This window comes from Carettochelys insculpta, chromosome 21, assembly GCF_033958435.1.
Source record: "Carettochelys insculpta isolate YL-2023 chromosome 21, ASM3395843v1, whole genome shotgun sequence".
Lineage (NCBI taxonomy): Eukaryota > Metazoa > Chordata > Testudines > Carettochelyidae > Carettochelys > Carettochelys insculpta.
The window spans coordinates 13,128,514-13,150,235 of NC_134157.1; the positions used below are offsets into that span (position 1 = coordinate 13,128,514).

The window sequence follows — 21,722 nt, forward strand, 5'->3', positions numbered from 1 at the left end:
CTCTCCTAGAAAGCAGGCTCTACAAATCACTAGCCAATGGTAAATCTAAGGTTTACCATATTATGTGCCAGATATTCACTCAGTGGAGCTCATCAGTACTTACAGCTTCAGAAGCTGTAATAGTCTCCTTCTAACAGAGATATTTATCCTCTACTCTCACTGTGGCACAGTTCACAAAGTATTTTTTGAAAATGCAGACTAGATGGCTTATAAACAAAGCGGCCATGTTGATTTTTTGAGGGCTTCCATGCAGAACTGTATGCAACATACTGAAATCAAAGTTATGTTTGTAGAGGAACCTGCATTTTGTACTGTCATATATCAGTTTCACAACACTAAGCAATAACGGTTCCCACAATAAACACCTCTCTATTCCTCACTTTCCTTGGTACTTATTTCCTTATTTGTTAACTGTCTGCATTTCCCATTTCCTCTTTTGCAGACTATTATTTATGCAAAACAAATATTTTTCCATTAAACCTGTTTCTACTTCCCTAATTTCTTTTCTTCTTTACACTTGAACATAAGGATAGAATTGTGATGCAGCCAAGGAAACCAGCCAAAACCTATTCAATTTGTGTACATTTACATTTTTCAAAATAAAGGGAAACACACAATGAAGAGAAGTGCAGAGACAGATTTTATAATCCATACCCAAAAGTTCACTTGTTCAAGAATACAGTAAACCCTCAAGATATGCGCAGCCAAGCTGCGCATCTCAGGTTAACGTGACTGCCGCCCCAACAGATTTCCCTGCTGCTGTCAGGGACGGCAGCCTGACTCATGGCTGCCACCCCTGACAGGAAACCACTTTCCTGCTCCTGTCAGGGTGGCAGCCAGTCCTGTCAGGGCAGCTCCCCTTCGCTTGCAGAGCCAGGAAACCAAACAGGGCAGCAGCCCTTTCACAGCTCCTGTCCACTGACTGGAGTCAGGAAACTGACCAAGGCTGCTGCCCTGGTCAGTTTCCTGGCTCTGCAAGGGGAGGGGAGGGAGGAGCCAGGCTGTTGGTGATACATTTTGAAATCACTAGTAGTCCTACTTACAACAGCTTCATTAATAAATAAAGATGCAGAGCTTTACTGTTTCGGTGGTGGCTTGTAACATTAGCTGGTCTTTTGTTAATCCACAGGTGGCATGGCTTTGAGCAAGCTCTCAGCTGCATGGGGAAGAAGGGCGGGGCCGAGCTCCCGCCTCACATGCCAATGAAAATTGGCTTATGTGCCACTCTTGGCACCCACGCCAGGGGTTGCTGACCCCTATTGTACACAATAGGCCAAACTCTGAGCCACAACACATCATTGTTTTAGGCAGAAATCCTTACCAATTTCAATGGTAAGATCTTCTTAAAACCTGATGGCATTATTAGGCCCCTTGACTACAGTAGGTTTACACTAGTAAAACTGAGAGCAGAATTGGACTCACTTTATTTAATTTCTCTTATCTGTCCTGAGACTCTCATATGAACATGGCTTCTATGATAGGCAGCAGGGCAAATTCTTTAAGGTCAGTTTCAAGTCTCTTATTTATAGTGGGTAACGCCCCTTCAGCTCCAGCAGCTACAGTATAAATTCATGAGGCCTTCAAAGTTAAATGACCTACTCCAACCTTGATGAACTTCAAGGTGATAGAAAGTAATCTAGATTTTTCTACAAATACGGGTTGAACTTCTCTAGTTCAGCACCCTCTGGACCTGACTGGTGTCCAGTGAGAATTTTCCAAACACAGGAGGTCATCAATGTTGTCTAGTAGCATTACCAACACTTCCATGGTTTGCTGGGCTCTTAGAAGATATTCAGAGGTAAATTAGAGCTAAATAACAGCAGCACATAACACTGAGAGGCAGAACTGGTGGCTGTAAACAAATTTTATGGGACCACAGGAAACTTAGCCAAACCAATGATAAGCAAACATCTGGCTAACTAAAATCATGCCAACCCACATATGTTGCCAGGCCAAAGAGGTTTACCCTGTATTTCAAAGCTGTATTCAAGAGTCAGTAAGCATATGTATTAAAATTGTAAATCTCTCAGTGACTTGATACAAGATGTGAGAAAAATATTAGTGTTGGAGCTGAGTGGATCTAACATGCATTTAATTCTCTTTTTTAATAAAGGAATTAGAACAGCTAATTTCTAAGTTGTTATCTGTAAACAAACAAACAAAAAAACCACCTAGAATTTTTAAGTACCTAAGTAGCCCCTGGAATCATGCTTAAAGTCTCTACATGCACCCTCCCAGCAAAATCTGAAATAGGCCCCTTGCTCTTCCCTGATTTTGACCACCTAACATATACAGAGTACTAGAAGGGGGTAGGGACTGTGCTTCCCACAATAAGGTCTGGCCACATCCTACACAGGGATGCAAAATGAGAGATGGAGAGTCTCCTGGTGTTCCTCACCATTTGCACAAACATACTGAGGCCAGCCAGACTCCACCTTGTTATTGGCATCTCTATTACCTTCTATGCCTCTTCCCATAAAGGATGCTCTGAAACTGAAAACTCGATCCACGTTAACCTATACAATAACAGAACCCTGCAAATGTGCAGAAATCCACTTTATATCTTCGGGTATCTATATTTAAAGACGTGGACGTGAACATCAGGGGCTCATTTTTGCAGCTACAGATGAAGATGCAAAGACAAATTTTGTATCTTCAACTCTGCAAATATCTGCTTTATATTCACAAGCAACTGTATCCTCAGACATGAATGAAAATATCTGAGGCTCATTTCTGCAGATACGGATACAAATTTTGTATCTGCACATGTCTCTTCACATTAAAACTGTGAATACCTGCGCTCTTGTTTCTTAATATAGTTTAAGCTCTTCATTCATGGGGAGTGTAATAGGGCCACCAGCCCATACCCACCGGGAAGAGGTTAATGCGGGATGAAGGCAGCCTGTGCAGCACCCCAGCCAATAAGGAAAGGGCTCTCAGAGGAACCAATCAAAGGGCAGCTTGCTAGAATAACCCTGTATAAGAAGCTGCTCAGACGAGCTGAATCAGTCGGATCCTGCTCAAGGAAGGTGCAAGACTAGCTCCCAGCAAGACAGGAAACACCTAGGGAGACAAGGGTTGAGCAGGCTCTGAGGACCAGAAGAGCACCATAGCCTTAGGCTATGTCTACACTAGGAAATAAAGTCACATTTAACAAAGTTGACTTTATATCACTAGATTTTATAAAGCCGAGTTATGCGTATCCACACATTTAGAAAGTCAACATAGTGTGTCCCCATTACCTTTGATAAGCTCAACTGTGTCAGCAGTGCATTGTGGGCACCTATCCAACAGTTCCTGCACCCTGTTGCATTCTGGGTTTCTGTGCCAGTGTGTTATCGGAAAAAATTGTGTCACAAGTGTCTGATGTCATAATACCAGTGTGCATTATGCTCACTCCCTGCTCCTTCGGAAAACAAACTGCCAAATTCATTTTCACATCACTTTTCCACAGCCTACCCCAGCACATGCCATTACAAGGCAAAGGGGCCAGCCACACGGTAGGGGGCAGCTGCAAAGTGTGGAGGGCATCTGAAGAACTAGGCAGATCTGTGGTGGTCGGGAATCGAGCAGAGGCAGGCCGGAGAATCTAGGCTGATCCTACTTCCTGCTTCCTACTTCCTGCTTACCTGGAGAGCAGCATAGGTGAATGCGATAGTCAGAACAGACACATTGGGGGCATTGGGGGATACTTTTGGAGGCCAATAAAATCAAATTACATAACGCTGTGTCTACACTAGCATTAAGTCAACCTTGTAAATTCAAATTTGGTGTTACTCTTCATGAAAAAGCTGGAGTAGAAAAATTGACCTTAGAACCCCTTAAAAATCAACCTAATGATATTTGTAGTGAAGACAGGTATATTTTAAAATCAACCTTACTCCCTTAAGATTGACTTTATGCTCCAGTGCAGACATAGCCTCACACTTGCCAGAATTCTGGTCCTGATACAAGGGCCAGAAAGGTCCAAGGTGTCACAGGGAAGTGGCGTAGGAAGTGAGGGACAGGCAAGGGAGAGAGGAGTAGGGCAGGATGAGGTTTCTGCCAGATAGTCCCTGGGCAGTGAGTCAGAGTAGTGAGCAGGCCTGAGTCTCTCCCCTTTCTCCTGGTACTATACCTAGCCACAACTAATAGTGGTCATTATGAGCTGTGACTTGCCCCCGAGGTGAACAGCTAGACAGAGGCTGCAGCTAGCTATGGTGGGTGGTGGGGGTGGGGAGGCAGGACTACTGAAATCCCCAGAAGGGGACCAGAGACTGTAATGGACACAGCTGGTGAGCAGCATCTTGAAGAGGATACCACAATCCAGAAAGCAATGTGTTTCCGGACAACAAGAGCATGGAGAGAGTGGAGAGCAACAATGAATGCCACACCAGTCAGGCAAGGGCACCCTGCTGATGAAGAGCTAAATCCTAAAGGACCAGCAGGAGGTACCACAGTGGTGAATCATGGCCATTACAGGAGACAGATGTGGGGACTAAGAAAAATGTTCACAAAAGACTAAATATGCTAATAAGAGTTTTCACCAACCAAAAAGCATGCCATTTCCTAGCATTTCAAACGTCGATGTTCCCATTTAATCCTGATGTGTCCAGTTGCCCTTCTCATTTGAACTTCTGAATATGCAGAATAACTTTGGGGCTGTGTGAAAAGCACCAAGCCGAGCATAGTTTCACACACGAAGGATTAAAGGGCGTATGACAGGGATTAACAGTTGGATTAAACAAATATGTTTCATTATTCATCACTACTGTGCCAGCAGGGTTGGTTGTTTTGTTTTGTTTTGACTATAAAAAAAATAAAAGTTGGAAATTGTAACCACAGCTCTAATAGTCAGTGAGAAATAATTTTTTTCATAATATAATATTTAAACCTTTAGTTTTAGTTACTAAAGGAATGGCAGCAGCAAGATTATTGATAGGATCTGAGTTATTCATTGATCTAACTAAGAGGCTTTTCCTGTAGAATTGGAAGGACTCTTCATCTGATTAAACCGATTTCAGTAATCATTTGTCAAGTTCAGTATCTCTGTGGTAAGCCAAAAGTTGAAATGCCTAAGGATATTGCCTTTTTGACTTGTTGTTAACCAGTTCACTGTCATTACTGCCTTGGTGTATTGACTCTAATGATAGAATAATTGCCAGTTTATGGGTGTCCTATTCTCTGCAGTCTTTCTTGAATTTGACATTCTCAGCTGTGGCCCACAGAGGCATGCTGCCAGTCTCTTTATAACAGATTCTTATCATAAGGAATTCAACACCAAAATGCCTATTTATTTTATATAAATATAGATTTAAAAAAATAAACCCACTAAAAACTAAATGTCAGGTGATGACAACCTATTTTAAGGTCTAAACTTATATCAAAATTGTTTCAATTAAAAGAAAAAAAAAAGCATTACATGCTTGCTACAAAGTTTTTTAAAAAAAGTCAAACCACTGAACTGGAGGAAGTCACTGACCAGAGTTTACTGCTGTCAAATGCTGATTTAATATTTCAGCAAACTATTCACAGGTGTAAAGCAAACGTTTTCTTCATTTCAATTTACTTAACCAGTTCAGTTTAATGACCAATTCATTCAAAGTTATGAAACTTTCAGAGAGCTGAAAAAGCAGGGAAGCTTGTTTTCCTCTTTCCATCTATGAAGATAAGCTAAGTGTGAGAGGATGAAACCCAACAGTTCTAAAATGCTGAAGGACAAACATGGTAACTAGAACAATCATTTCAATACGTTCCGTAAAGGTAGTACTTCCTTTGTTTAACAAATTAGTTTTCAAAGCAAAACTTTTTTCTTATCTATCCAGCGCATTTAAGAAACCTTTTAGATAATAATTTTAAAAAAAGGCCTCAAATGGCATTCTTGTGCATTTTAATTCATTTGAATTGTCACTCAAATGCAGTTTGACACAAATCACAAGTACAATATCATCTAGAAAATATAAAATGCATCACTCACCATTTTCTAAGAACATAAGTCAAACAAATGTAAGTTAAGCTATTTACTATTAAAGATGTGTGCATAGACATAACATCTTCCGAGTTAGCAAACTGAAATACCAAATTAGTGTAAGAACTGCAATTATTCGCAAATCAGCCTCTTTTAATGGTTACCAATCAATGAGAGTCAACTTTATGAAAAAATCACTGACAAGTATAAATGCAGCACAATTAAAATTGGTTATTTAAACTGACTTGATTTAAATCAATCCACCCTAAGGGCAAAAATACATCCTTCTTCAGCAGCAGAAGTACCTGAGGGTGGGCTTTAGCTAGACATAAGCTCATTATACAACAGGTCCTTGTTTATGAGAAGTCACACAGCTATGACAGGTCATAACCCATCTCTCTCAAACACAGCTATTCAAGAAGAACACCAAAAACCTTTGTACGGGTATTGTGACTTGGGTTTAGTCATAGGCTAGAACTAGAATCTCAAATCTGAATACCTCTGACTTTTGGGAGTAAGAAAGACTTTCAATCTGAATCTCTCAGTTCAGTGCAGACTGTAAACAAGTAGAATCTTATTTTCTGGTTCTTTCTCAGATATATTCACATACTTAACGAGGGGCACTAGTCTCATGAGATTTTGACCATTAAACTGGAAGTTCTCATGAGACTTTCTTAAGAGTTCCACCATTCAAGCTGCATTCACAATTCTGCAGGCTTTTTAGGCTTAAACGTCACATGAACTGCTAATGAGATTTAAAGCAGCTGAATTTAATGTTTCAATTCAGCCTTTAGGCTAAACTCTCACCACCCTTGTTCACCCAGCCTCTCTCTACTATCATGTACAAAGTTCCATGAACTGCCTTGCACTCAGTCCACAAACCATAAACAAACAAAGGATGTTAATTATCCACATACATGACACTTTTACTTTGACAAAGAATTTGCCCTAATGTTTTCCAAATGTGTGAAATTAACTTCCGCTTTTACTTTTCTCCTGTTTAAGCAATCCATTCTGTGTCCTAAACAGTATTCTTAAAAGCCAAACAAATGAAGATCTACAGGAAGGGGAAAGTAAACTAGATACAAGAGAACCTCAGAGTTACCAATTGACTGGTCAACCACACACCTAACTTGGAACTGGAAGTATGGAATCAGGCAGCAACAAAGACCAAAAAAAGTAAATACAGTACAATACTGTTAAATGTAAACTAATAAAATTAAAAAACAAATGGACAAAATTAGGAAACTGTTTCTGTGATGGTTTCATTTAAATTCAGATAGTTAAAAGCAGCATTTTCTGCATAGCAAAGTTTCAAAGCTGTATTAAGTCAATATTCAGTTAAGCGTTTGAAAGAACAACCATCCTGTTTTGTTCAGAGTTATGAATATTTCAGACTTATAAACAATATCTCTTCCCAAGGCATATGTAACACTGGAGTTCTACGTTATATACACAGAGCCTAACAAGTGCCAATCAATCTAACTGCATTCACCACATTACTTGTGTCCTTCTGAAACAAAGATATCAACTTACCTAAGTTGTTTTGCATAGCTAATTTCAATCTCCGTTCTTTCTTTTACAAACTTGATGTATTTTTCCAGAACATCAATTCCCCATTGTGTGTGTTTTTCTAAGTTGTCAAACTGATCCTGCAGTGAACCAAAGAGATAGTTTTGTCTCATTGAGTTTGAACATAACTTTAAAAAGCAACAACCCCCAAAAGGACACATCACTGCAGAGAAAGTATGGTTAATATTTTCCATAATTACAGTTAGGGTTTTTTTGTTTTGTTTTGTTTTGGGTTTTTAGTAGCACAGATTTTTATAACAGCCTAGCCAAGTCCTATTCTAGAGAGGCCGAGACAGTAACACCCAAGTGCTGTTTTATGCAATATGTTCATTTCCGAAAGTCGAGTTTGTCATGTGACAAACAGTTTCGGAACACCAAGAAATGTTTGAACAGATGTTTGCAGATTTGTGCCTTTAGGACTGCATTAATCTTATAATTACAGATAGCTAAATGTATGGCTCTTTCACCAGAGATCCACTCTTAACTAACAACTAATTTTTTCCTCAGGTTGATAACACATCTTAGATATTATCTAAACTTTGTTGAGCCATTCCTCAAGATTTTCTTTCCAACAGTTGGCATTTATTGAACTTCTTTCTACAGAACACAACTGACTTCCCAGAAAACACACAAACAACTGATATGCGAAAAAATTACTTTAGCGCCATTTGTAGAAGCCCTTCTTGTAAATGCATATTTACATATAGATGCTACTTTCATTTTTAAACACTGCTGCCACCCAAAATCACATGGTTTTCAATATGTCTTGTGCATCAAAAAGCATTCCATGTGTCAGTCTGGAGTTTCCCAGAAGCCAAAAGATTAGACAAGAGTTCTTCCAGATTAATTACCAAATCATTGTAACACAGAATTCTTTCCAGTCACTAAATATCTAAAGCAAAAAAATCTTAGCTCTTCAAATTCTAGCTCTTGGACATTACATACATTAGTTACTGTTTAGTTTCACTGCACTAACACAATACACAAGCATATGTTACCCAGATCTGGTCTTCTGAATATATGGTTCACAACACAAAATCTAACACAAGCCTAATTTCCTCCAGTATAACAAAATGCAGCTGAGGGTTAGAATGAGCATCTTAATTATGTTCCTAACTGAGTGGTACAGAGCAATAGTCACAGCTTGCCAAAAATGAATTAAGTAGAGAAAGAGCACATTGGGGTAAAATTAAAATTAAATCCTTACTATCTTTTTGGTAAAGTCCATACTAAGCTGCAATAGATAGCATTTTAGCAGCACATGTATAACAACTTGAAAAGGCATCTCACTAATATGACTTCCTTGCATATTTACCTTGACAGAAATGCAATACGAATCCATTATTTATCTTGTCTAGCTCACAAGCTCTTCAAATCTCTGTATTTTAGTTCCATGTCTTATGAAAGCTCCATATCTAAACAGGTTTGAGGTCAGTTCCTCAGCTAACAAACTGATGTCGCTCCAGTTTGGTCAAAGTAGCTATGCCATTTTACATCAATAGAAGATTTGGCACTGTGTAACTTTTGGTTTGTAAAATAATCAGCAAACATCAGCAACAGACTGAAAAAACCCACTTCCGTTGATTAGCAGAAGAGAATAACAGACTGCACTCCCACAAAGTCTACTGCAGTGCACTAATATTTTGCTTCTAAGCAGACTACATTTGGGGCAGCGTAACATATGGCTACCAAAATATGAATTATTTCTCTCTGGGTATAGTAAGTTGGTCTTGCATAATGGAAGCTGTTACACTGGTTGCTAATCTTACTGCTTTCTTGGCTGACAGATTTGACTCAGGTCAAAAACCACCAATATACAGAATTTTATAAAGTAGCTAGTTAATATAACTTACAGGAATTATCTATTCTCAGGCACAGTGTTTACCTACTTGAGGAGTTGCACTCGCTTAATTTACCGTGCAATTTTAAAGTGATTTAGTTAAACTGAAGCAACAGGTTTCACGGAGGCTGATTCCTATTTAAGTTGACTAGGAATAGAGTCTCACTAAACTAAAATAATGCACTCTCAAACCAAAATAAGGTATCCTTAACCCAAAATACAGTACCACCATTTACACTGCAGTGGGAGTGGCAGAAGTTACCTAAAGTGGTACAAGTTTGTCTGTAGACAACCCCTTAACTTCAGAAGCCTCCAAAAAGATCGGATGGATACAACAACCAACCTCTCCTCTCCTCAGAGGCAATTCAGGTCAGAAAGAGTAGAGGTGTAATTTCCACCTTTAGCTCACAATGGCAACCATATAACCTCTGCTGAAGTCAATGGGATTGCAGATGTGTACCAGAGAGCAGAACTTGATCCATTGTCTGTCTCTTAAGGTTTCTACCAAAGAGCACTGCCAGCTAGAACATTCCATACTAGTCCACAAGATAAACCATTCCTAAATAAATCTCAATAGTATGTTACACATCCAGTCCCCCAAACTTTCTGGAGAAATTCTAGTCCAAATTTATGCAAGTCACAGCACTCTGATCGGTACGCTATACTAACAGCAAAGCTTAGCGACCAACCATACCTCTTGTACCCTTTTCAAAGAGGAGGAATCATATTCTTCGCCAACTCCCCAAGGACACGAAGAGATATTACCCTTTGAAAAACGCAAAATGTGCTGAACGATCACAAAGATACAGCAAGTTCACCTTCAGGAGGTGATCACCTTGCTCTCCCTTCTAAGTCTGATCAGTTTGTTTAACACCCTATTTTTGGAATACCATTTTAATCAGAATATGAAAAACCTGGTAACTCCATGTGTCTGAACAAGTCTGGTCTGCTGTCCCATAAATTAGTCCAATCTGCTGTTTGACTTTGCGTTGCCTGCCCAAGTCTAGTTTAGGAAAAGAGAATTCCATTCTGTGCAACACAACGGACTGGCTGAAATGCTGCAGTGCAGGCAGCTGCCTGGAAAGTTAAAGATACTAGCGGCGTTAAAGAAAATACTAACTTTATAAATAGACAGGAAATAGAGATAATTGCCAGTGGCTTGAGCTATGATTGGAACAAACAGTTGCAAGCAGGGTCTTTTCTTGGAGCAATACGTATTAATGTTCCCCCCCTGGCTGGAGCCCCTGCACCAAAACCCCAAGCCAGGGCCCCCATCAACCCTGCAGCAGTGCAGGGGCTAGGAAGAGGACGTGAGGCTGGGAGCCACAGCCCCTGCACCCTTCTGCACAGTGGGGTGGGAGCTGGAGTCCCAGCTTGCCCCACTAAGGCAGGGGCTGGTGCCCCTGCCGACCCTGCAGCAGTATGGCTGGGAACCTGAGCCCAAAAAAATAAACCACGGGTTGCAAGCACTGAGATCCATAAACCAGATGAAAACAAGATGAACTCTGGCTGTTTACTGCACTCTTTATTAGAGATGAAAGTTGCAACCCCTTTGTCACTCAAAAGTATTAGCAGTTCCAGCTGTAAAGTGAATAAAGAAGCACCAGTCTGGGTGTAATCTCTTCATAACATGAGTGTGGGTGCATATTTTATCCTTCAGGAGGCAGAAAAATATCAAGGGATAGTGAAGATAGGACAAATTGTGCTGCCAACAATACAGACGAATGATGTCTTGAAAGACAAGTGGTGCTGTGAGAGAAAGGACTCTAAAAACCTATTCATCCTCATTGTCCCACCTATTTGTTCAGGAAGTGGTTCTCAGGAGCACAGAACTATTACCATAGGTAAATTACTGGATAACAAATTACAGCTTTTAAAAATGTGTAATCCTTAAAGCTACAGTCTTTAAAATATCACTAAAAGATTTAATTTGGAAAAGGAAGATTTCAGAAGCTGTTAGCAACAGTGTTTACCCTCCAGATACAATCCGGGCAACGAATATTTGTTCTGATGATTTAGAACCGTAATTTTCAATCTGCAGTCTCCAGATCCCTAAGGGTTCACAGAAAGCCTACTGTTTTCAAACAGGTCAGCATCTCTGACTATTTTAGGGGCTGGCAAGTGAAAACAGGTTGAAAAATGCTGATTTAGAGTTTCTAATGTGAGCTTTCACTGGTGAACTTTGTTAACACTACTTAGAATCTGAAAAGATAGCCAAAATGGCAATTTTCTCTATCACTCAGACATTACAGGATGCTTCTCTACCATACGTTTTGCACTGCTTTGCTCAGTCCTGTTTTAAAATGTCTCCAATAATAGGACTTCTATCACTGTTCTTCAGAGATCATACCACATGCTGGCATACCTCAGTTAATAGCCTTCTGGAGAGCTCTGAAGGAGGTGTTTTTTGAAAGCTCTGTACTTTCCTCTTACACAGTTTTTTTTTCATTAAATTTGGTCATTTTCTAATTTTCTTCCTGACTCCTAAATGCTGTTGTTCCAAACAGAACAGTAACTATCATGACCATACTGGCAGCAGTTAATTAACAACAGTAAAACAGTCAACCTCAAGCAGCTACAATGCTGCCTATCTTGTACAATTTGAAATGTTAAGGGTGCAGATTTTCCAATGCACAAAGAGTTAGATGGCTATGTCTCACTGAAAGCCAATGAAAGCTGGATGTCTAATTCTCTCTCTCTCTCTCTCTCTCTCTCTCTCTCTCTCACACACACACACACACACACACACCTCTCTCTCTCTCTCTGAAATGGGTTTAAGAATGGAGTCCTTCATATTCCCTGCACAATCCACAAAACAAATAAGGACCAAAGAAAGGATGTAGTGGACATAATGCACTGTGAGAAGGCCATAGCAGAGGACCACAATTACGAAAAAAGGTCATCTCCCCACTTGTTTCTTTGCAATGAAAAGAACCCAAGCTTAGGTCCAGCAGGGGGCAAGGAAAACGATTAAAGGGCTGGTGCACGTGACCTACGAGGAGAGGCTGAGGGATCTGGGCTTATTTAGTTTGCAGAAGAAAAGAGTGAGGGGTGATTTGACAGCAGCCTTCAACTTCCTGAAGGGAGGCTCTACAGAGGATGGAGAGAGGCTGTTCTCAACAGTGACGGATGGCAGAACAAGGAGCAAAGATCTAAAGTTACAGAGGCGGGGAGTGTAGGTTGGATATTAGGAAAAACGGTTTGACCCTAGGAGTGTGGTGAAGTGGTGAAGCAGTGGAATGCATTACCAAGAAAGGTGGTGGAATCTCCATCCCTAGAGGTTTTTAAGTCCTAGCTTGACAAAGTCCTGGCTGGAATGCTTTAGTTAGGGTTGATCCTGCTTTAGGCCAGGGGCTAGACTCAATGACCTGCTGAGGTCCCTTACAGCTCTATGGTTCTATGATTATTTTCTAATAGCATCATCAATTTTTTCTCCCTGAACCAGCAATTGCTTTACACAGAGTACTGATTTTAGCAGGACAATGAATTAATGAGGATACCTCTATTACCCTATCTCCCTCCGTCATCTGCATGAGTTTTTGTATACCCTTTTGTGCTATGGTCTCCCAGACCATAAATTTCCCCTCATTCAAAACTCTCCTTCAGATTCATTTCTTCCATGCTGCCCACAAGAACTGAGTAAAAATATCTTAGAAGAAGAAGATAACACTTTTCACTGAATGAACAGGATATGCACATGCCTAAATTAGTAACTGCCTACTCGTTCTACTATACCCTTTGTTCTTTCTCACCCCACTCCATTTCTTCTTTTATTGTGCCGACTTGTCATACTGTGCAACATTAGGCCCTAATTCCTGAAGATGGGCTTGGGCTCTGATATCCATGTAGAACCATCGGGACTTCCCCAGTTTCATTTACACCATCCCCCAAAAGCTTATAAACTAAGGGCCTGAATCTACAAGCTAAACTATGTGGCTAAGTGTGGTAGAAACTTGCACAACTCATACCTTAGGTTACCTGGGGACTATGTCTTTGCATTTTTACTGTGACATACCTATCAGTGGAGATCATTATTACTATAAGAAGAAATCACGAGAGGAAAGAGTAGTCCTTTAGTCACTTACTTGAATGGGAACTGGGGATGTAAATCTCTTAAGCAGCTATGAAAATCTATACCCTATAGCACTGTGTGTTTCTAACTATTCTGTTTCTGATCGTGCTTCTGAAGTATTTTTATCACAATCCAAAGTAATGTCAACACTATGCATTCTATTCACAGCTCTGCTGCAAGCTGTTTACGCTGCCAATGCTCAGACTATAAGCAGTCACACAGACTTGGTTTCCCTCGTTTTATTCTAATCACCAAAAGATCAGAAGATAAAAATCTAGGGAATACCTGTACTGAGATCTAAGGTGTGACTGCAGCCCAGACAGACATATGCAGGCAAATATTACTACCAATAGCAGTGCAGATGTGGTGGCCTGGGCATCTGCTCAGGCTATTCAAGCACAACAAGGACTCCTGTCGCCACATCTACAGTGATATTTTTAGAAATGCAAGCATGGTTATATCTACCTAAATTGTAATCACACCTTGGATTTTGGTGTAGATAGTCCCTTAATCACTGCTCCAAGGTTAAACAATCAGAGTCACTAGAACAGCAAAGCTTGGGAATAAGGGAAGAAGTAAGAAAAGATGATGCAGAACAAAGCAATGAGGCAAAAAAACAAAAACAAAAACTATGAAGTTTCTTCCGCAGTAAAGAAAAATAAAGATTTTCAACATCAGTCAGCATTTTGAAATTAAAGCAACAGTTTATGGGTATTTCAATCCATATCACCATGCGCTCTAAGGAACTCATACAGACAAGTAATACAAGTAAAAACAATATTTGCAAAACCAACACTCCATATCTAACCTTAAGGAAGATTTGTTTGGTGTTCTGGTCAGTTTGGGGTATTGGTTTCCTGGGTGCTGAGCCCTTCCAGGGCTGAGCCAGTTCAGCACCTGTTCTGTTCTGCATGGGGGCAGTAACTCTGTGCTTTGTCTGCGGGAGATCAGAGGATCTGACCCAGCAGGACAGGATGGTAGGGTACCACAGAGGGCAGGAAAGCAAGCATCAATGGCATGATGAACACACCAGGGTACAACTCTAAAGGGATTTCTGTGACTTTAACCCATCACAGTGGCATTCTTGCCCTCAAAAGAAACCCGCATAACTACTTTAAAATGACACACAGTGTTACTACAACAATCTGTAGCCCATTAACTCCCCTCTTTGTCTTGTGACTGCAGAGGGGTTAACTGGCCCACTTCACCTTGAAAGGTCTCTTTCAAAATGTATGATTACTGAAGAAAAACTCTGTGTAGCTCAAAAGCTCGTCTCTTTCACTATTGTAAATAATCACAGAGCAGCCATGTGAGTCTGTCTTCACAAAACAAAAAAGCAGTCATGTAGCACTTTAACGACTAACAAAATCTTGAAATTCTCATTAATAAACAAATATCCACACAAGATGCCAAATTGCAGGACTTTAATAATACAAGACAAAAAAAATCCATAAAGCACACTTTTCCTACTATTTTGTTAGTCTTTAAAGTGGTACATGACTGCTTTTTGTTTTCAGTATGGAAAGAGATTACTTCATCCATTTTGTCTTGCTAATATTGTGAAGGGCAACCCAGGCTAGTGAGTGGGCCATGAGTAACTCTCCTTCATCTCAATGGGCCACAAGATAGCTGTAACCAGGACAATCTCGCAGGATAAGGTAGTTTTGCTAACTGCTCTCGTGTACTTAGAATTTTCATAGGATGGCAAATGAACCATAACAGTGCTTTGATTGGATGGAGAGGAAGTGCATGGCTCTTGTAATGCTGTGTGCTATAAACACACACCTCATTTCACGTGCCCTCACCTTAAGGTGTGTAATACTGGTAGGAAAAAACCTACATGGATGAAAACCAGCAGAATCTGGCAACCCTGCACATGGTAATGGAAAACAAAACGTCTCATGAGCCACATATAGAACCCAATGGGCTTCATGTGACCCGTGGGCTGCACATTGCCCACCACTGCTCTAATATCCTGGGACAAACACAGTTGCAACAAAGCTACAGAGATATCAACTACCAATTTACCTAATACTAGCTTGCTTTAAAAAAAAAAAAAGTGATTTATTTTTCCCAAATTCTGGCTATATGGAAAGATAACTCCTCATGCCATGTGGAGATCAGCTTCGTAAGATCACCCATCTTTTAAGAACCAGAGAGGTAGCCGTGTTAGTCTGTATCCTTGAGAACAAGAAGAAGTCCTGTGGCATCTTATAGACTAACAAATATTTTGGAGCATAAGCTTTCATGGGCAAAGACCTGCTTCATCAGACGTGTGAGTGGGGGTGTGGTTTCAGAGGGGTATTTAAAGAGTGGGGTCCCAGTAAAAAGGAGGGCCAGAGCTGACAAGGTCTATTCAGTCAGGGTTGAAAAGGGCCATTATCAGTAGTATGTCTGGAGAGAGGAAAAAAGAGGTCAGATAAGACCGGTGGGTGGGTGTGTGTGTGTGTGAGAGAGAAATAGGATATGGCCCATTGTCAGTGTAAACACCTAGGGCAGAGAAGCTCCTTTTGTAAGGTGCGAGCCACTCCCAGTCTCTGCTGAAGCCTTGGTTAATGGAGTCAAATTTGCAAATAACTTGCAGCTCAGAGATTTCTCTCTCCATTTGATTTCTGAAGTTTCTTTGTTTCAGGACTGCCACCCTTAAATCTGCTACTGAGTGTCGAGGGAGACTGAAGACCTCTCCCACAGGCTTCTGGACATTATCGTTCCTGATGTCTGATTTATGTCTATTTATTCTTTTACAAAGAGACTGTCCAGTTTGGCCAATGTAAATTGCAGTGGGGCATTGCTGGCATATGATGGCATATATTACATTAGTAGGTGTGCAGGTAAAGGAGCCCCTGATGGCATGGTTGATGTTAGGTCCTGTGATGATATCGCTGGCGTAGAAATGTGAGCAGAGTTGGCAGCAGGGTTTGTTGCAGGGACTGGTTCCAGGCTTAGAGTTACTGTTTTGTGATCTAAAGTGATTTGATCAGCACTGAAATAGTTAATGTTCACATCCATGCAAAACAGATATATGACTGGGGCCTTTATTTGTCATTACATTTCAGCCCCCTACCCACTCTGATGAATGGAGTAGATTGCACTTCTCTTCCTGTTATTTCCAGACATCTGAAGACCCAGGTAGATAGCACTTCATAGGCCATACTCAGTTCACACTTGGTAGATTCCTTCACAGATGTAAAGGCTAAAGACTGGAAGGCAAATTCCATTCCAACTTTATTAAGTTATTGAATTTATGCCAGGAGGGAGTATGGCCCTTGATTTTTTTTGCAAATTAAATATTAATTCCTGAAGGAAGGATATCAGAGTCTGATGGAATCTGCAAAATTACATCATCAATCCAGACCAGCATGAAGCAAATTTGGATATCAGTGTTTAAAGCACGAGTGGTTGCTCTGTTCTACACTATTGATCCCATTGTTCTGGTGAAGCTGCAATGGTGGCAGTACAATCATGGGACATTTAAGAAACCCTTCAAACTGTGTTGCAGATTCAGAACTAATAAGAGGAAATTAACCAAGCAATACTTAGTATTTCTGTATCACTCTCAGTACCCCAGCAATAGAACTGTGAATAGGACAGATTAAGAGCACTTAAGGAAACTTCTAATTCTTTAAATTTTGATGCCCCGAGGTTCTACCTTAGATCACAAAAGAGTCTTGTTTTCCAAAACCAGGAAAAAATGAAAAAAATTGAAGGATTGCTACTGTAAGGGTATTTTCATCTTTGACCATCACACTTTTTTACCACATCAGTATCCTTACTCATTCCTCAGGAAAAAAATACAAGAGAAGATCACAAAATTACATCACAGTGTTGTAAGATTTTTTTTAAATTACACAGAGGCTCTGTACACTAATATTCCACATTAAGACGGATTACGAGCAATCAGCAGTACCATCCCTGACATCACCACAGCCAATCTGGTGTCTGACCTCTGTAACTTTGTTCTCACCCACAGTTATGTCTGATTTGGGGACAATTTATATCTCCAAATTAGTAGAACTGCTATAGGCACCCGCACGGCCCCACAATATGCTAATATATTTCTGGCTTACCTGGAACAATGATTCCTCAGCTCTCGTCCCCTATTATCCCTCCTCTACTTACGATATATCAATGACATCTTTATGATTTGGATCCATGGTATAGAGACTCGAGAAGAATTCCACAGACACGCTAACAATCTGCACCCCACCATCAATTTAGGCCTTGGCTACTCCACGCAAGAGATACATTTCCTGGACACTACCATAAAAATCAAAGATGGGCTGATCGGTACCACACTCTACTGGAAACCCACAGATCGCTATACTTACCTACACACTTCTAGCTTCCATCCTGCACACACAATAGATCCATTGTTTACAGTCAAGCCCTTATGTACAATCGCATTTGCGCTGATCCTACTGACAGAGACCGAAAACTACAAGATCTTTACCAACTATTCATAAACTTGAATTACCCACCAGGAGAAATAAAAAAACAAATCAACAGGGCCAGACAAATACCCAGAGACCAGCTACTCCAAGATAGGCCCAAAAAGGCCAAGAACAGAACACCACTGGTCATTACCTACAGCCCCCAACTCAAACCACTGCAATGCATTATTAAAGACCTACAACCTATCCTTAATCAGGATGCCACACTCCAGTAGGCCCTACGTGACAGGGCTGTTCTCTCCTACAGACAACCTCCCAACCTTATGAGGATTCTCACCAACAACCACAGTCTATACCACAGGAACACCAGTCCTGGAACTTTTCCTTGCAACAAAGCCCATTGCCAACTTTGTCCACATATCTATTCTGGAGATACCATCCCTGGATCTAACCAATTTATTCACAGAATCACGGGCACATTCTCATGTTCCTCAACTAACATCATATATGCCATCACGTGCCAACAATACCCAGATGCTTTGTATATTTGACAGACTTCAAACTCACTTAGACAAAGAATTAATGGGCATAAAACAGACATAAAAACACTCCTGATTCACGAACCTGTCAGTCAGCACTTTAATGGAATGGACCATTCTGTTAATAACCTGAAAGTTTGCGTGATACTGAAGAGGAATTTTCACAACAGTTTGGAAAGAGAGGCTGCTGAACTCTCTTTTATATTCAAATTCGACACTAACAAGTGGTTTGAACTGGGATGGAAATCTTCTAGGTCATTATAGGGGCTCTTATGCATACTTGGCTTTATCTAATTCTTGACTCCACGCCTTCTGCCCCTCTACTCTCTGATTTGCTCACCTTGATAATATTTTTCTGATTTGTCAACCTTGATTACTATTTTTGGTTCTCTGTGCCTTAAAATTGTGTCTGTTCTGGTATGGCTATGATCTGAAGAAGTGGATCTGTCCCACGAAAGTGCATCACCTAATACATTATTTTGTTAGTCTTTAAAGTGCTACCGGACTGCTCTTTTGTTTTGAGAGTACATAGACTAGCACGGTTCTGTCTGTTAGTATTTTAGTAACAGCAGATTTTTTTTTTAAATTAACAAGGCAATGAAAGTCTGTTAAGTCCCTCCAGGTAACGAAGTGCAAACAAAGTACATGAGTTTAGATGCTCAAGGACCTACGTTAAAGTTATGTCCATATGTAACAGTATTCAAGCAAATAAATAATACAGTAATAAGTCAAATGTATAATAATATTGCAAGAACCATTCAGAAAGTAATGGTTAGTAGAAAATATATAAGCATCCTCCTTCAGTTCCTCGTGTGTGTGTTTGGTCTTCTCCCCTTGCAGGTAGTGACAGCCATCAGTACGCTCCTGCTCAGGAGGGTTGTCCATATCACAGACCTGGACGTGATCGTGGCTGGCTTCACCACTCTAGGGTTCTCAAACTGCTTTGAAGAGATTAACAGGACCCACATCATCATCTGTGCCCTGGACCACCATGTGGTCTATTGTGCTGCAGGCCCTTGTTGACCACCTGGAATGGTTCCTGAACAATTACATCAGGTGGTCGGGCCAGGCACATGACACATGGGTGTTCTGCAGCTCCGGCCTGTATTGGGGGATGGCAGCAGACACCTACATCTCTCGCTGGGAGCTGGCAGTTGGGGACATGGACATGCCTTTGTACATGGTGGGGGATGCTGCCTACCCCCTCATGCCCTGGCTCATGAGGCTTTACACCGGCCACCTGTACCCAACCCAGGAACTGTTTAATGCCCACCTAAAGCAGGCATGGAACCAAGTTGAGTGTGCCTTGGCTGCCTGAAGGCACTGTTGAGGTGCCTCCTGACCTGGCTGGACATGGGAGAGCACAGTGTCCCCCAAGTGGTTGCCGACTGTTATAAACTCAACAACATTGTGCAGGAGAAGGGGGAAGCCTTCCTCCTGGAATTGGGGGCAGACGCCGGCCACAGCTATGAACAGCCAGGCGCAGCCCCAGTCCACTGGGCCCACAACAATGGGGTACCGATCTGGGAGGCTCTGTGGGAGAGCTTGTCCCAAGGACCCTCCCCCAGGACACCCCGGTGGGGGCATCTGGCCTGCAGCCCCACCACAACCTCACCATGACCCTTTCCTTTGCCTACTCACTGCTCCCTGACCCACTCCAATAAAGAGGGATGCAGTGGTGATGAACAAATAATGTGTTTACTTGAACAAAGATAAATGTTTTGCACAAGGTTTATTTATTTTTTTTTTTTTTTTACACATTCATATACAAATTGCAAGGATATATAACTATCTACAGCATCGGGGGGCTTGGGGGTGCAGCCGAATGTGGCTGGGAGGCTTGGGATGGCGGGGGTGTCAGACCAGTGAAGGCTGTGGACCCATGGAGGAGCAGGGCCCCCAGTGGCATTGGTCACAGGATCCCCTTCCGCTGTGGGTCCAAGGTCTCTGTTGGGGCTGGCGTGGGGCCTGGAACATAGGAAGGTATAGAGGTTGGTGGGGAGGCTGCTGCAGCGTTGGGCTTGGCTTGGGGAGCAGGGGAGGCCTGGCGAGCAGGGGTGCTGGCCATGGCCATCACTCTCTGAAGGAGCTGAAGCAAGCCTTGGGTCAGGGCACTGGGGCTGGAGGGACAGGACCGGGGGTGGGGGGTAGGGTACTCGGGGGGGAAGATGGTGGCAGGAAGTGTGGGGGTGGTGACTACAGGTGTCTAAGCCAACAGGCCTGTCAGATGGTGGTGGCAGTGGCAGCAGCATCAGATTGGGCCATAAGTCGTTCCCAAGCCCATGTCCGCCAGTCCTGTTCCCATGCCCTCCCATTCCCCTTTATCACCAAGCATCCCCCTTCAAGGTCTCTCCCCCAGGGATGGGGCTTTCCCCCCAACCCCACCCCTTGCACCCCTCAACTGAGGGTTCCCCTAAACCCAGGGGAGAGGGCCCACCCACCTCTGTGCAGGGCCTGCAGCCAGAGAGTGCCTTACCTGCATGAGGACAACCCCAACGATGGACTTCCCCACACCGAATTGGCTTCCGAGGGAGTGGTAGCTGTCCGGAATGGCAAGCTTCCAGAAGGCAATGGTGACTCGCTTCTCCAGGGGGATGACAGGCCACATCTGGGTGTCTAGTCTGTGGAAGGCAGGGGCAAGCTAGGCGCAGAGCTCCACAAAGGTGTTCTTCCTCATTCAGAAGTTCTGGAGCCACTGCTGGTTGTCCAACTGTCCCTTGACGAGGCAGTCCCACCTGTCGGCACTGGTGGTACACCTTCAGACCCACCTGATCACCCAAGGGAGCAAACACAGGTGTAGCCCTGGGGCACTGAGGGTGTGCTTCTCAGTCCCGGTGTCAGGCGTGGGCCCCCAGGGGTGGAGGATGGCTGTGATTAGTGGCCATGGCCACCTGATCACCCAAGGGAGGAAGTGCTTGCCAGCCACGTGACCCTGTCTGACAAAGTTCCAAGGTCTGTTCTGTCAAGAGAGCAGCTGGGCTGTGTGCCTGCTCTCTATAATCAGAGCAGATCACCTTTTCAATCCTCTTTTGTGCGTGGACACACTCTGTCAACCCACGTTTTGTTGGAAGAGCTCTTCCCACAGTACCTTCTGTTGACAGATCACTCTAATGTCTAACTCTAGAGCTATGTCTACAATAAATTAAAACCCCTTGCAAGAACACATCAACTGTACTGCTACCCCCCCCCACACACACCACCCCCAGAGTCTTTAACCCTGATGTTGTGTTCCGTGAAGGTTAACAGGCGTTTAACTATTTCTGGGTACATCCAAATATGCTAGATTAATTAATCTTGATCTGAGTATTTAAAAAAAAAAAAATCAGATTCTTTGCTGCTTTACTGGGCAAATCTCAACGTG

General features: G+C 42.1%; 1 protein-coding gene across 14 annotated transcripts in view; it reads right to left on the reverse strand.

Moving 5' to 3' along the window:
- The window catches only part of FNBP1 (formin binding protein 1), a 157,342-nt gene that overhangs the window by 98,660 nt on the left and 36,960 nt on the right, over nt 1-21,722 (reverse strand). For 12 of the 14 annotated variants that reach the window (XM_075015794.1, XM_075015791.1, XM_075015795.1 and 9 more), the window contains one exon: nt 7,484-7,599. The exons of the other annotated variants lie outside the window; for them this stretch is intronic. In XM_075015794.1, coding sequence (XP_074871895.1) covers nt 7,484-7,599 — 116 coding nt within the window. The remainder of the gene's footprint in view (nt 1-7,483; nt 7,600-21,722) is intronic. 14 annotated transcript variants of the gene reach the window in all.